Here is a 15,074-nt window from a genome sequence, read left to right as displayed (position 1 = left end):
ACAGTCTGGGTTGGGTGCCCTGTCCCCAGATCCTGTGGCGTTGCTTAAATGCTACTGAATTGTAATTGCATTGTCAGCCTCCTCTCTTCCCCGCTAGAATTTGAACTCCAGTGACAGTGCTATTTTCTTCTGTTCCGTGTTCCTAATATTCAACACTTAAAAAATAGGTACTTAGGGTCCAGCACGGTGGTTTATGCCAGTAATCCCAGCACTTTGGGAGGCCGAGGCAGGTGGGTCACTTGAGGCCAGGAGTTCAAGACCAGCCTGGCTAATGTTGTGAAGCCCTGTCTCTATGAAAAATACAAAAATTAGCCGGGTGTGGTGGTGGGTGCCTGTAATCCCAGCCACGTGGGAGGCTGAGGCAGGAGAATTGTGTGAACCCGGGAGATGGAGGTTGCAGTGAGCCGAGATCGTGCCACTGCACTCCAGCCTGGGCAACAGAGTGAGTGGGACTCCATCTCAAAAAAAAAAAAAAAAAAAAAGTAGTAAACAAACAATTATTGAAGAAAACATGACCAGATGGCCTCTCTGAGGGTTCTTTCAACTCAAGCATCTCCCTTTGAACAGGGGAAAGCAAGATCACCATTACAGCCCCAGGAATGTTCAGGGCTGGGGGATGTCCTAGGACGGAGGGTCCAACTTGGGGTACATCTGCCCACAGGGCTCCCTTGCCAGCACAGCTGTCCCCCTCCTGAACGGCTGGGCCCTGCCCACAGTCCCCACCCGGGAGCATCCTGCATGCCTGTTTCCCACCCGCCCCTGGGAGGCTTCCTGCCCCCGACCGTTGCCCCAGCTGTGCAGACATGGCCTTGTGCCCAGTCAAGTCATCACTCACTGAGCCCCACTGGCTGCACTGCCTGAGGTGTGCCGGGTGCCTCATGGATATCCCTGTCCAGTGGAGGAGGCAGACACGCCCCTTGCTGACCACAGTGTGTGGCACATGTGAGTCACTGGAGAGGCACAGGTGCCATCCTCTGACTCACAGAAGAAGCAGTGATTTGGTTTTTTTTGTTTGTTTGTTTGTTTGTTTTTGAGATGGAGTCTCACTCTGTCACTGTCACCCAGGCTGGAGTGCAGTGGCACAATCTCGGCTCACTGCAACCTCCATCTCCCGGGTTCAAGCAATTCTTCTACCTCAGCCTCCTGAGCAGCTGGGATTACAGGCATCCGCCACCACGCCCAGCTAATTCTTTGTATTTTTAGTAGAGACGGGGTTTCACCATGTTGGCCAGGCTGGTCTTGAACTCCTGACCTCGTGATCCGCCTGCCTCAGCCTCTCAAAGTGCTGAGATTACAGGTGTGAGCCACCGTGCGGCCTTGTTCTTTTAATAATAATTTTTAAAACTTTCATGTTTTTTCTAATCACCAATGTAATACTGGCTGGTTATAATGAGAAATGCTCATAGTACCAGCATGTACAAGGTAAAGCTGGTCACCACCCGCCTCCCATTGCTGACAGTTTGAGGTGTATTCTTCTGAACTCTTCTTTGCTTATACTGGTGTGTGCCTGCGTGTGTGTGTGTGCGCGCATGTGTGTCCAATGAGACTAGACTACGTGTGCTGTTTTGCAACGTTAGCATTTCACTCCACAGTGGGTCTTTGAGCCCTTTGGATGTATCAGATTCTCTTTTTATTTCTTTTTGAATGGAGTCTCGCTCTGTCACCCAGGCAGGAGTGCACTGGTGAGATTTTGGCTCACTGGAACTTCCGCCTCCCGGGTTCAAGCAATTCTCGTGCCTCGGCCTCCTGAGTAGCTGGGATTACAGGCGCCCACCACCAGCCCGGTAGTTGTTGCATTTTTAGTAGAGATGGGGTTTCACCATGTTGGCCAGGCTGGTCTCGAACTCCTGACCTCAAACGATCCACCCACCTCGGCCTCCCAAAGTGCTGGGATTACAGGCATGAGCCACCATGCCCGGCAGTATCAGATTCTTTTTAACAACTGCATCCTGCTCTGTCGCTTGGCTGCGTACAAATGTTTTTGGATGTTTGGATTGTTTCTGATTCTTCGCTCTTAGCAGGCAAGTCGACAGTAAACATCACTGCAGGTGTCTCTGCAGTAGGTTCCCTCCAGGTGGGAAGGTCAGGGCAGGGTGAGTGTACACGTAATTGACAGGCTTACCTCTGAAAAAGCTGTGACTGATGGCATTCCCCTTGCGGTGTGTGAGGGTGACTGTCCCCCACAATGTCACAACACTGGCTGTGAACATTCATTACAATTTTGCCAGTCCAGTCGGTTAAAAAGAACAAAACACTGTAGAGATGAATTCTAACTGAGGAGCTTGAGGGATGGCCTCGGGAGCTGAGACTTGAAGCATAATGGTGGTTAATAAAAGGGAGGCGATTCTTTATGAAACAGAAACTTGGAACATTGAGGGAGCAGGCTCTGCCCACAGAGGATGAATGGCTGGTGAGAGGGGGAGGCTGAGCCGAGGGGGCCGGGTGGGTTGTCTGCCAGGCAGGGAGGCTAGAACCCTGCCATGGGGGCCTGGGTGCCAGGCTAGCAGGTGGGGCTTGAGGCTGAAAGGTGTCCGAGGTTTCTTTAAGCAGGTGTCTCTGCTGTACTCAGGATTTAATGTGTAGAGGCAGCAGAGTGACAGTACAGAGAGGCTAATGCTACTGTAATATTTGTATTATTTAGGGTTCCCAAGATGAAGGAGGCATAGCACCCTGCACAGGGCCACGTGGGGAGGCGCCAGCTTTGAACAGGAGGCAGGAGTGGAAAGAAAGTGTGGCCACAGCTTTTCTGTGGAGAAACAGGGCAGGGAAAGGGCTTGGCACCAGCTGGCTTCCGTTATGTTGGCAGCCCTGGGCTAGAGGGGTGGTCTCTAGTGACCTGGTCCCTGGCCCTGGGTGACGTGGGGCAGAGGAGATGCTGGCTTGGCGAGTGAGCGTCGGGTAGAGAAGGTGGATGGGGACGTGGGCTCTGGATCAGTGGGTGTGTGTATGAAAGCTGTGCTCACAGGGCGTCACCGAGTCTTAGGAATTAGCGAGCCCTGCGGGGGAGCAGCTTCTCACCCAGCTACCCACCTCTCCTGCCACAAGATGTCAAAACATCATGAAATACGGAAAATGTAAAGAGCACGATTAACACACAGCAGAGTGTCGTGCTTAGTGCTGCTCGTGAGAAAGGCCCGAGTGTGAGGGAAACCCTCTGTGTCCCTGTCTCCTGCAGAAAGCCAACAAAGGTCAGAGCCGGGCCATCGAGCGCTTGAAGAAGAAGATGTTTGAGAATGAGTTCCTGCTGCTGCTCAACTCCCCCACAATCCCGTTCAGGATCCACAATCGGAATGGAAAGGTCAGGACGGGTGGGGGTGGGACCAAGACAGCCCCTTCCTTAGTCCAGAGTGGCCCACTGTGTGGCTCCTGGCCCTGACCTGTAGGAACCGGAAACTCAGGCCCCCTCTTCCTAAGGAGGCTGCCGTGGCTCCAGCTGTTGACTCGCTCTCCCCACTTATGTGGAATGAGTGCCCTCTACTGGCCATCCCTGGCACAGCCGCTCCGGTCACCTTGGCTTCCCAGGAATGAGCTCCCCCTTCACCCACCCAACCACCCCCACCACCTCCTCCTGCAAGGTCAGCCGTGCCTGGATAAGGAGGAGCTTTGGGCTGGGCAAGGTGGCTCACGCCTGTAATCCCAGCACTTTGGGAGGCTGAGGCAGGCGAATCACCTGAGGTCAAGAGTTTGAGACCAGCCTGGCCAACATGGCAAAACCCCGTCTCTACTAAAAATACAAAAATTAGCCGGGTGTGGTGGCGGGCGCCTGTAATCCCAGCTACTCAGGAGGCTGAGGCAGGAGAATGGCGTGAACCCGGGAGGCGGAGGTTGCAGTGAGCTGAGATCTTGCCATTGCAGTAGAGCCTGGGCAACAAGAGTGAGACTCCGTCTCAAAAAAAAAAAAAGATAAAAGGAGCTTTGTTGGGGTCCCCAGGATCTGGGAATATGCTTGGCCTGACTGTGGTCACCCACTTTATTCTTGTCTCCTCTCTTCAGAGTTACCTGTTCCTCCTGTCCTCGGACTACGAGAGGTCAGAGTGGAGAGAAGCAATTCAGAAACTACAGAAGAAGGGTAAATTCCTGCCTCTTCCACACTCCCCGATGATGTCTGTGGCAATGATGGGCCTTTTGTATTTCTAAGCGTTTCATGTCCAGTATCACGTCTTTGGTCCTCGCAGTCACCCTCAGAGGTGTCAGGGATGGGTATTTAAGGATGGTACGGATTAATTGAGACCCAAAGAATCTAACTGATTGGCTTAAAGACATGGTGATTTAGTCCTGGGACTGGACCCAGAGCCCAGCCTGGGCTTTCTGTCTCTCTCTAACACACACACACACGCACGCACGCACGCACACACGCACACACACGCTGGGTGCGGTGGCTCACACCTGTGATCCCAGTCAGGACACACACACACACACACACACACACACACACACACACACACACACACACACACACACGCTGGGTGCGGTGGCTCACACCTGTGATCCCAGTCAGGACACACACACACACACACACACACACACACACACGCTGGGTGTGGTGGCTCACGCCTGTAATCCCAGTCAGGACACACACACACACACACACACACACACACACACACACACACACGCTGGGTGTGGTGGCTCACGCCTGTAATCCCAGTCAGGACACACACACACACACACACACACACACACGCTGGGTGCGGTGGCTCACGCCTGTAATCCCAGTCAGGAGTTTTGAGATCAGCCTGGGCAACGTGGTGAAACCCTGTCTCTACTAAAGACACAAAAATTAGCCAGGCGTGGTGGCATGCACCTGTAATCCCAGCTACTCAGGAGACTGAAGCAGGAGAATCCCTTGAATCCGGGAAGCGGAGGTTGCAGTGAGCTGAGATCACAGCACTGCACTCCAGCCTGGGCGACAGAGTGAGACGTCATCTCAAAAAAAAAAACAAAAACAAAAACAAAACGCATACACCACACACACACACGCAAACCTCTTCAGTTAGATTCTCCTACTCTGACCCCTCTCACAGCATCTACATCAGTCCCCCTGTGTCCACAAATCCTTCCCCCTCCCTCGCAAGGACCAAGTCTGCCCCAGGGATTAAGCCGTCTTCCTGCAGCAGACCCCAGGGAAGAGCAGCCAGTCCTGGTGGACCAGTGCCCACGCTCCCTTCTCTCTCGGCTCTCCCTCCAGATCTCCAGGCCTTTGTCCTGAGCTCAGTGGAGCTCCAGGTGCTCACAGGATCCTGTTTCAAGCTTAGGACTGTACACAACATTCCTGTCACCAGCAATAAAGACGGTAAGCTCAGGAACCTGAGGTTGCCCAGCCGGCAGGTCCCAGCCCCCAGAGCGTGGCCGGCTTCCCGTAAGGACCCAGACAGACACGTGGCTGTAAATGGCTGATCCCTGCTCAGCTGTGCTGAGACTGTTCAGTGGCCAGGGACACAGAGAGCTTGGGTAGGGGCGACTGTCTACTGACTTCCCAGATGACCCCAGCTTTTCTTCGGGCCCCTCTTTCTGACTTAGGAGAACTGGCACCCTGGTGCACTGAGATTGTGCTGTTAATATATTCATGAGAGAGCGGAGCCGGTAGATAAAATGGTGTATGGGAAATGAGGCTGGAAGTTTCCAGGGACCAGCTCTTGAAAGGCCTCGAATCCCAAGCAAGGGAGTTTGGAATTCGTGCTGTAAGCCCAGGAGTCCATGGGGGTTTTGAGCAGTGGGGAGCTGTGATCAGGGCTGGGAACTGACCGGAGTGGGTGGATTCTAGCTGCCTGTGTGCTGGGAAAGGGTCCACTTGGTGAACGGGGTCCTGAAGGCAAGTTTTCCTCGACATAGGAGGGGGCCTGGGCCTTCTCTCTTCCGTTAGCAGAGTGATTTATCCTATTGGTCAGTTTTCACTGCCAGGATAGGCAGGATTTGGAGGGAGAGACAGTACCCATGGGGAATGGTACTAAGTCCCTGGGCCAGCATGGTGGGTGCGCTGGACCTACCCCGGGCAGCTCACATCCAAGGCAGCCGTGGCCTTTGGAAACTTTTTCATCTGGCCACCAGGTGGTGATGTTGGACCAAGACCCAGCTGAGTCTCATACCCCGTCTGCCTCCCACCGGCCTGGGATGGAGGCCGAGGGGAGCCGCTGACCACCCTCTGCCCTGGGGGCTTTTCTCTCTTGCAGACGACGAGTCTCCAGGACTCTATGGCTTCCTTCATGTCATCGTCCACTCTGCCAAGGGATTTAAGCAATCAGCCAGTAAGTGCCCTGGCCAGGACGAGGTTGGGTGGGCCATTGTGGATTCTGCACTGCTCTGCTCTGCCCAGGATGGGGCCCTGCCAGCACGCCTTTAGACATGGGACATTCCCCTGAAGGCCAGAAACCAGCTCCTGTTGGCAGGGAGGTCACCCCTGGCCTTTATCTCCAAAGTCCTCTTTCTCAAGCCCTCCCTGAAGCTGTCTGAAACCTAGGTGCCGGGCGCGGTGACTCACGCCTGTAATCCCAGCACTTTGGGAGGCCCAGGCGGGCGGATCACCTGAGGTCAGGAGTTCAAGACCAGCCTGGCCAACATGGTGAAACCCCGTCTCTACTAAAAATACTAAAATTAGCTGGGCATGGTGGCAGGCGCCTGTAGTCCCAGCTACTTGGGAGGCTGAGGCCGGAGAATCCCTTGAACCCGGGAGGTGGAGGTTGCTGTGAGCTGAGATCATGGCACTGTACTCCAGCCTGGGCGACAGAGCGAGAATCCGTCTCAAAAAAAAAAAAAAGAAAGAAACTGAGGGCGACAGACACGTGGACTCCAACTTCATATCTGCCCGTGACAAGCTGTGTGACCTTGGGCAAGTTTCTTACCCTCTCTGGGCCTCCACTAAAAGGCAGTCATGCTTGTGAATTTTGACCCGAGAGCAGGCGGATATGATCGTATGTGTGCAACGCTGGTGTGCTGCCACGCTCATCCCTTTTTCTCCCCTTCCCCCTTGTGGGTTTGTCGTACTAAATCTGTTTTTAGCGTTTCACAAAGTAGGATTGCACTTTTTAATTTTTAAAAAAATTTTTTGTAGAGACAGGTTCTCACGATGTTGCCCAGGCTGGTCTTGAACTCCTGGGCTCAAGCCATCCTCCCACCTCAGCCTCCCAAAGTGCTGAGATTACAGGCGTGAGCTGCTGCGCCTGGCCTGGTTGCGCCTTTTATCTACCTGTTATCCACACGGGAATCTGTGAGTCAGTTGGACAGCTAATAGTTTCTACCCATTTGCCAGAGGAGGTAACCGAGTCACAGAGAGGAGAAAAGACTTAACATCGCAGAGGATCAAAAACCCCGGGCTCCTGACTCCTCCCTCTCCACCTGCCCCTCCCACTCCCTGCTCTTCACTGGCTGGTGGGGTCCGCCCTCGCCCCTCCCTGCAGTGCCCCAAACAGAGGTGACACCCCGGGCGGTTAAAGCAGCCTTTCCCAGGAAGCCTCCCTGAGTTCCTGGGGGCGAACTGGCCTCCCTTCTTTGTGCCCCCATCCCCTGAGGTTCCTTGTGCCCCCATCCCCTGAGGTTCCTTGTGCCCCCGTCCCCTGAGGTTCCTTGTGTCCCCGTCCCCTGAGGTTCCTTGTGCCCCCATCCCCTGAGGTTCCTTGTGTCCCCGTCCCCTGAGGTTCCTTGTGTCCCCGTCCCCTGAGGTTCCTTGTGTCCCCATCCCCTGAGGTTCCTTGTGCCCCCGTCCCCCTCGGGTTCCTTGTGCCCCCGTCCCCTGAGGTTCCTTGTGCCCCCGTCCCCTGAGGTTCCTTGTGTCCCCCTCCCCTGAGGTTCCTTGTGCCCCCGTCCCCTGAGGTTCCTTGTGCCCCCGTCCCCTGAGGTTCCTTGTGTCCCCGTCCCCTGAGGTTCCTTGTGTCCCCGTCCCCTGAGGTTCCTTGTGTCCCCCTCCCCTGAGGTTCCTTGTGCCCCCGTCCCCTGAGGTTCCTTGTGTCCCCGTCCCCTGAAGTTCCTTGTGTCCCCATCCCGCTCGGGTTCCTTGTGCCCCCGTCCCCCTCGGGTTCCTTGTGCCCCCGTCCCCCGAGGTTCCTTGTGCCCCCGTCCCCCGAGGTTCCTTGTGCCCCCGTCCCCCGAGGTTCCTTGTGCCCCCGTCCCCCTCGGGTTCCTTGTGCCCCCGTCCCCCTCGGGTTCCTTGTGCCCCCGTCCCCCTCGGGTTCCTTGTGCCCCCGTCCGCCTCGGGTTCCTTGTGCCCCCGTCCGCCTCGGGTTCCTTGTGCCCCCGTCCCCCTGAGGTTCCTTGTGCCCCCGTCCCCCTGAGGTTCCTTGTGCCCCCGTCCCCCTGAGGTTCCTTGTGCCCCCGTCCCCCGAGGTTCCTTGTGCCCCCGTCCCCCTCGGGTTCCTTCTGCCCCCGTCCCCCTCGGGTTCCTTGTGCCCCCGTCCCCCTCGGGTTCCTTGTGCCCCCGTCCCCCTCGGGCTCCTTGTGCCCCCGTCCCCCTCGGGTTCCTTCTGCCCCCGTCCCCCTCGGGTTCCTTCTGCCCCCGTCCCCCTCGGGCTCCTTGTGCCCCCGTCCCCCTCGGGTTCCTTGTGTCCCCATCCCGCTCAGGGCAAGCTGGTTATGGTACCTGTCGTGCTTTTTGTCACTTAACAATTTGCATCTCCCACTGTGAGTTCTCTGAGGGCGGGAACCAGGTCTCCTTTACCCTGGGATGAACGGGAGCTCAGAAATGCAGAATGAAGTCATTAATTTACACAGCACCTACCGTACACCTGGAGAAGATGAGAACACGGCTGGCGTGTGGATGTACTCACATGTTCAAAGCCTGTGGCGTGTTCAGAACCTCTCAGTCTCACGGCCCGCTCTGAGCCTCCGGCGTCACGCCGAGGTCACGGAAACCATCCCTGTTTTACACACGAGGACGCTGAGGCTCGGAGGGGCTCGAGGTTCCTTCCTGGGGTCACACAGTAGCAGGTGGTGCAGCAGAATCCACGTCTTCCGGCACCAGAGCCCTAGCTCTTCCCTTTAGGGCACTTCTCGATGTCTGGCCAGGAACACCACACAGTCACTCAGGCTGCTTGTTAACGTGGAAGCTTCCTGAACCCTCTCCAAACCCACAGACCTCCCTTCTTGGGGGCTGCTGCTCAGGAGCTTCTGGCTAGTGAGCTCTGTAGCACTGTCCCCACCATGTCTGGACCAGGTGCCTCCACTCCACGCCCCCAGATGCCGCCCCTCCCTCTCCTGCTTCCCGTTGGCCTGGAGGTCCTCGCCTCAGGGAGCCGGTCCATAGCGTGGAGCAGGCCTTCTGCCTCCCAGCCTGGGCGGGTGTCAGAGCCGGCTGAGCTGCTCCAAAATCTCTCTTTACCCCCAGATTATCCTCACTCCCTTCTCCGCCGCCACCCCTGACCCACTCACATGTCTGTTCTCACTCAGAGGTGAGGCCCTGTGTCTTCAGCCGTGGTAAACTCAGGACCTCTGGACAGGCAGGCCCAGGGTGTAGGCACCATGACTGTTCCTGCTGTGCAGACAGGGAACCTGGGGAGAGAAGGGAGGTGATTTGTGCAGAGCTGGGGTGTGGACCCAGATGGTCTGACTCCGGAACCCTCGCTCTGACCCTGTGAGCCATCCCCAGCCCCTTCCGGAACCCTCGCTCTGACCCTGTGAACCCTCCCCCAGCCCCTTCTTGAACCCTTGCTCTGACCCTGTGAGCCGTCCCCTGCTCCTTCCGGAACCTTCCCTCTGACCCTGTGAGCCGTCTCCAGCCCCTTCTCGAACCCTCGCTCTGACCCTGTGAGCCGTCCCTAGCCCCTTCCGGAACCCTCACTCTGACCCTGTGAGCCGTCTCCAGCCCCTCAAGGAGGGTTCACTCACACTGAGATCAATCCATGATGACAGCACTTCATGGCCTGTCTCAGACACACAGGCCCACTCCCTGGTCTGGCCCAGGCTGGGGTGCCCAGGGCCTCTGTGTTGTTCACCTGCGAATCCCCAGCCTCGTTCTGTGTGTTCTGATGCCCACCTGGGTCTCCTTTCTGTTGTTCCAGCTGGAGGCTTCTCAGGGCAGCTGCATTGTCCTTTCTGCAGGAAAGCTGGTTTTTTTTTTTTTTTTTTTAGAAGGAGTCACTCTGTCGTCCAGGCTGGAGTGCAGTGGCGCCATCTCAGCTCACTGCAACTTCCACCCCCCAGGTTCAAGTGATTTTCCTGCCTCAGCCTCCCGAGTATCTGGGACTGCAGGCATGTGCCACCACGCCCGGCTCACTTTTGTGTTTTTAGTAGAGACGGGGTTTCACCATGTTGGCCAGGCTGGTCTCGAACTCCTGACCTCAGGTGATCTGCCCGCCTTGGCCTCCCAAAGTGCTGGGATTTACAGGCATGAGCCACTGCGCCCGGCCAGGAAAGCTGTTCTGATGGAGAATGGCCCAGCTGGGCAGCTCCAGGGGCCAAGTGGAGTAAGCCACCTGCACTGTATGCTCGCACGGTGACCTCTGACCTTGGTTCACGCTGCAGAGGGTTGGCCGTAGTGTCCCAAAGGCACCCCCCACACCATCTCTGGTACCCTGGGAACAACCTCGGCATCTCCCTGGAGGTGGGAGGACTGCCGGGGTCCGAGCCCAGGACGGGTGTGGGTTTGCAGAGGGCCTGGGGTCCGTGCCAGTGCTGTGGCCTCAGCAGTTGGGTCCCAAGATAGACTTTCAGCCTGAAGGCCAGGGTTGAAGACGGAAATGCCAGGGAAAGCCCCCAGCCCCGCCCTCCCTCCCCAGCCCTCCACCGCCTTGTTACCTGGAGCACTTGGTGGTGGTGGGAGCCTCGTTCACCGTGTGCCAGCTGGGTTCCCAGCCCTGTTCTTGGTACTGCGGGTACACCGGCGGGCAGGAAAACCCAGGCTTTTCTCCACATGGTGTTTACGTCGTTGGGGGAGAGAGACTAGGGATGCACAGGTAGAGAAGATCCTTTTGGTTTATGTTGAGTGCAGCGGAGGAAACCACAGCACCCTGGGCTTGGGGACGTGGGCGTTGTTGGTCGTCACCGCGGCAGGGGATGCTCCGAGCATTCAGGACCCAGAGGCAGGGCTGCTAAACGCCTCCGGCGCCTCCCACCCCAAATGCCGCTGTTGAGGCCTGGGCACCTGTGTTACGGGGAGAGGTGGCTCCAGGGCGGTCAGTGAAGAGTTTGTGGTGTTGTCTCCATGGTGAGGAAGATCTGGAGACGGAACAGTCAAGGGCCCTTTAGAGGGAGGAGGAGGCCAGAGTGTGGGGAGGACCGAGGTAAGAAGGACAGAGTGTGGCGTGAGCCGAGGTAGGGAGGGCTGAGCCCCTAAGAAGGGGGCAGGGGAGGAGCCAGATGGTCCTGGGCTTCAGGGAGGAGAGAGCCAAGATGCCATCCGCGGGGACGCTGGAAAGGACAGATGCGATGTCCCCCTCTGTTCTGAGCGCCGCCCCACCTGCCCCACCCTGGCCCCACTCACTCAGTATCTCCATCTGTCCTCCCACAGACCTGTACTGTACCCTGGAGGTGGATTCCTTTGGCTATTTTGTCAGCAAAGCCAAAACCAGGGTGTTCCGGGACACAGCAGAGCCCAAGTGGGATGAGGTGAGTGGCAGGGGCTGGCGTCTCTGTGGGGACCCCACCGCCCCGTGCTCGTGGCCTGTCTGCTGGGGACAGCCAGCCCATTGGTTGGACCAGCTCTGTCTGCTCCCCCCTTTCTGCTCCCTGCTCCTCTGGCTTCTGATCACGGTGTGTGTCTGGGTGTCAGACCCTGCGGTGTCAGCTCAGGCCCCCAGACTCCATGGATGATGGGAGGCCTCTGGGAGCTCCAGAAAATCTGACGTGTCCTTTGTGGGCCGTGCTTACTCCCTCCTCCTTGCAAACCTGAGGCGCGCACCTGCCGAAAGCCAGGCCTCCCAGCTTCGGAGGTTCAGGGCCCTTTGTCCCGTCTTTTCCCCAGGAGTTTGAGATCGAGCTGGAGGGCTCCCAGTCCCTGAGGATCCTGTGCTACGAGAAGTGCTATGACAAGACCAAAGTCAACAAGGACAACAATGAGATCGTGGACAAGATCATGGGCAAAGGGCAGATCCAGGTGAGGCCAGGGCGCCAGGGCGAGGCTGGGGGAGCCTCCAGGAGGTGGTTCCCCTTGAAAAGGAATCCTGGTCAAGGAGCCTGCTCTTTTGTGATTTTGCTTCCAAGCTGGTTGGAGGAAAGTTCCCCAGGAGGTGGTTCTCCCCTCCCTGCTAGAGGTGGCTGCTTGTTGTGGCCCCGGAAGCCCAGGTGTGTGCCTGGCTCCTCAGGTGGGTCATCTACACTTCTGCAAGATGGAAACAACCAGCTTTGTTTTCACACCCCATCTTTAGTCTATGGGTGGTTGTTTCCCGGAACGCCATGTTGAGAAGGATTCAGAGGCTGCGTTGGTGAATGGGAGGGAGGAATGCTGTGTGTGAGGAGCCATGTCTGCCATTGACGGGGGACCGGAGTGAGGCACACGGACCAGGTGTTTGCTGTTCTGCCCGAAAGACTTAGGGTCCTGCTGGTTGGCTTGGGGGGAGGGGGGTCTCTGACTTGTTGTTATGGTGGCTGGACCTTACTCAGCTGCGTTGGGAGTCCGTGGCTTCGGGTGGGGACTCTGGGTGTTAGTAGAGGCTGTGCCTCGGATTAAGGGTATTTATGCTGCTGGGCACAGTGGCTCACGCCTGTAATCCCAGCACCTTGGGAGGCCGAGGCGGGTGGATCATGAGGTCAGGAGTTCGAGACCAGCCTGGCCAACATGGCAAAACCCCGTCTCTACTAAAAATACAAAAATTAGCCGGGCGTAGTGGTGCACACCTGTAATCCCAGCTACTCAGGAGGCTGAGGCAGGAGAATCGCTTGAACCCAGGAGGCGGAGGTTGCAGTGAGCTGAGATCGTGCCTGGGTGATGGAGTGAGACCCTGTCTCCAAAAAAAAAAAAAAAAAGAGCATTTGTGCCTCAACTGTGCTTTTGGCTCCCTATAAACATGTAGGAAAAGGGCCTTTGTGTGTGCAGCCTGTGTCTCTGAAACATTCTGCCAATTTTGAAGATGGCTGCTATTCACCAACCTGTTAAGAGAAGTAGGCTTGGGAGCGGGAAAAGGCGTGACGTGGTGGAGCCACTCATACTCCGGTCTGGTACCTCGTGTGGCCTCGTGCTGTGCCGCAAGTGGTCTGGTTTGGGGTTAGATTCTGTGACCATTAAATGAAGGGAGACAGCAACTGACCCGTACTGGGGTTGAGCCTCGGGCGTTGGGCATGCTGAGCTTCTTGACAGTGGCCCCAGACGTGATCCAGGCGCAGGCTGCGATGGCTCCGTCTACAACAGGGAGCTGAATGATGCTTTTTAGCAGGAAGCATTTGTTCTCTGATGCATTGTCATGGCTACCGAGTTTGGTATCTGGCTCTTACCTGCAGGTCCTTGCTAGCATTGCCCCTGGGGAGCTGTGTGGGTCTTCCACTCCCTCACTCCCTGCCCCATCTCAGACTCCAGTGTTTGAACCAGGGGCCCCACGTGGAGGGGCCTGGCCTCTGCCGCATACGCCCCGTGTTCCTAAACACGTCTCTTTCCGATGCTGTGGGGCCTGCACCCTGCTTCTCAGTACTCGTCGCTAGGGAGACAGGGCTGCTAGGCAACTGCCAGCCAGTCCTTCGTGATTTAGGAAATGGGCTCTAGAGATTCAGTCCCTGGGACCTGCTCTCTGCGGGGATAAGGGGTGGGAGCCCCATCTCCCTGTTCCTGGGCTGGGCTAGTGGGACAGGCACGGAAGGGTTCTGGGCTGGCCTGTCCAGCCCCAGGAGATGCCCAGGCAAGAGACGCATGGCTGCCACACCACACTCCCTGGACCACCGGTGGCTGTGGAATAGAAGAGTTACAAGGATGTGCCGGGCAGCCAGCTCCGTGGGCACGGTGGGCCCCAGCCCCTCGAGAACTCAGCTCCCAGGGCCCGAGGGCACATTCCCCCACCTGGACTTCAGTCCCATTGCTTCCCTCCTTCTCACTCAGCTGCACAAGCCCCGGGGGAAACACACCATCAGTCACTGCAAGCCTCTTGGAGACAGGAGCAGATGGAGGCGGTGGGGGAGGGAGGAAGCTAGGTTATGTTTGGCAAAGCAGAAGGCAGAGTCTGGTAAGGAAAATGTTTCTGTGTTTAAGCTTCGAGGAATGTTAAATGCCTGGGAGTTGATATTAAAAGAAACACAAACCTTCCTGCTGCCAGCTGACCTGGGCCTGTGAGCGGGTAGTTCAGAGCCAGAGTCCCCTGGAGGCCTTTGAAGTCCTCCAGCACTCAGTGTGCTAATGCCCGGCCCTGGCCCTCCGCTGCAGAACCATCTCACCAGCCTGCCTTCGGCGGGGGAGGCATCCCCCAGGGGCAGGCCGTGACTTAGAAAGTCTCGCCCCATGACTGCCCTCAGAGCCACTGTGGATGGCCAGGCTGGGTGATGAGTCCAAACGGAGCTGTTCCCACGAACCCGGGCCCCACGGAGCCACGGAACGGTCTGTCCCCACAGCTTGTCCCTGCCTCCACTCCGGCCACACATCTAAGGAAAAGAACTGGCACTAGCCTCTGGAATGTAGTTTTGCTGCCTGCCGGCAGGCGCTGAAAACATAGTCGGAGGTGGCTTTGAGATAGGCCCAGCCCTCGGGGATATTCAGGGGGCCTGAAGGAAAGGCAGGAGGAGGAGGGCAGCCTCTGGGGCCCCCACTTCTCTCTAAGCCGCCTCCCAGCAGCCCATCCAGAGAAAGCAACGGGCCCTACAGCCTAAGCGCAGGCGTTTGCTGCTGCGATGAGGCCCCCACTCTGGGTCGCCTGACGGGGCAGTGGGACAGGAGTCTGAGCGGCGGGCTGGGGTGGGGGCAGCATTTAGTGACAGACGGCAGCATGCGTCACCAATGTGTGTCCAGCACTTGTGCTCCTGGAGGCCGCTTCCCAAATGCCATCTCCTCGTGTGATCCTTGTCGTGATCCTCCAGGGAGAATGACAGTCCCTCCTCCCCATCTTACAGATGAGGACACTGGGGTACTGAGGTTAAGTACCTTGGCCAAGGCATCTCTGCATACGGTATGTGGGGAAGACCATGTTCCCTCCTCTGTGCGATGTCCCCATGTCTCAGGCCTTTGTCAACAAACC

At 57.2% G+C, this 15,074-nt stretch overlaps 1 protein-coding gene across 9 annotated transcripts in view; it reads left to right on the top strand.

Moving 5' to 3' along the window:
• ABR (ABR activator of RhoGEF and GTPase) overlaps nucleotides 1-15,074 on the top strand; it is a 228,738-nt gene that overhangs the window by 170,010 nt on the left and 43,654 nt on the right. For all 9 annotated transcript variants that reach the window (XM_054535343.2, XM_024235376.3, XM_063718371.1 and 6 more), the window contains 6 exons: nucleotides 3,176-3,298; nucleotides 3,994-4,069; nucleotides 5,189-5,293; nucleotides 6,171-6,245; nucleotides 11,435-11,532; nucleotides 11,888-12,019. In XM_054535343.2, the coding sequence (XP_054391318.2) occupies nucleotides 3,176-3,298; nucleotides 3,994-4,069; nucleotides 5,189-5,293; nucleotides 6,171-6,245; nucleotides 11,435-11,532; nucleotides 11,888-12,019 (609 nt within the window). The remainder of the gene's footprint in view (nucleotides 1-3,175; nucleotides 3,299-3,993; nucleotides 4,070-5,188; nucleotides 5,294-6,170; nucleotides 6,246-11,434; nucleotides 11,533-11,887; nucleotides 12,020-15,074) is intronic.

Source organism: Pongo abelii, chromosome 19, assembly GCF_028885655.2.
Source record: "Pongo abelii isolate AG06213 chromosome 19, NHGRI_mPonAbe1-v2.0_pri, whole genome shotgun sequence".
NCBI lineage: Eukaryota > Metazoa > Chordata > Mammalia > Primates > Hominidae > Pongo > Pongo abelii.
The sequence above is the reverse complement of the archived record's forward strand: the minus strand, read 5'-3'. Positions and strand labels throughout refer to the sequence as shown.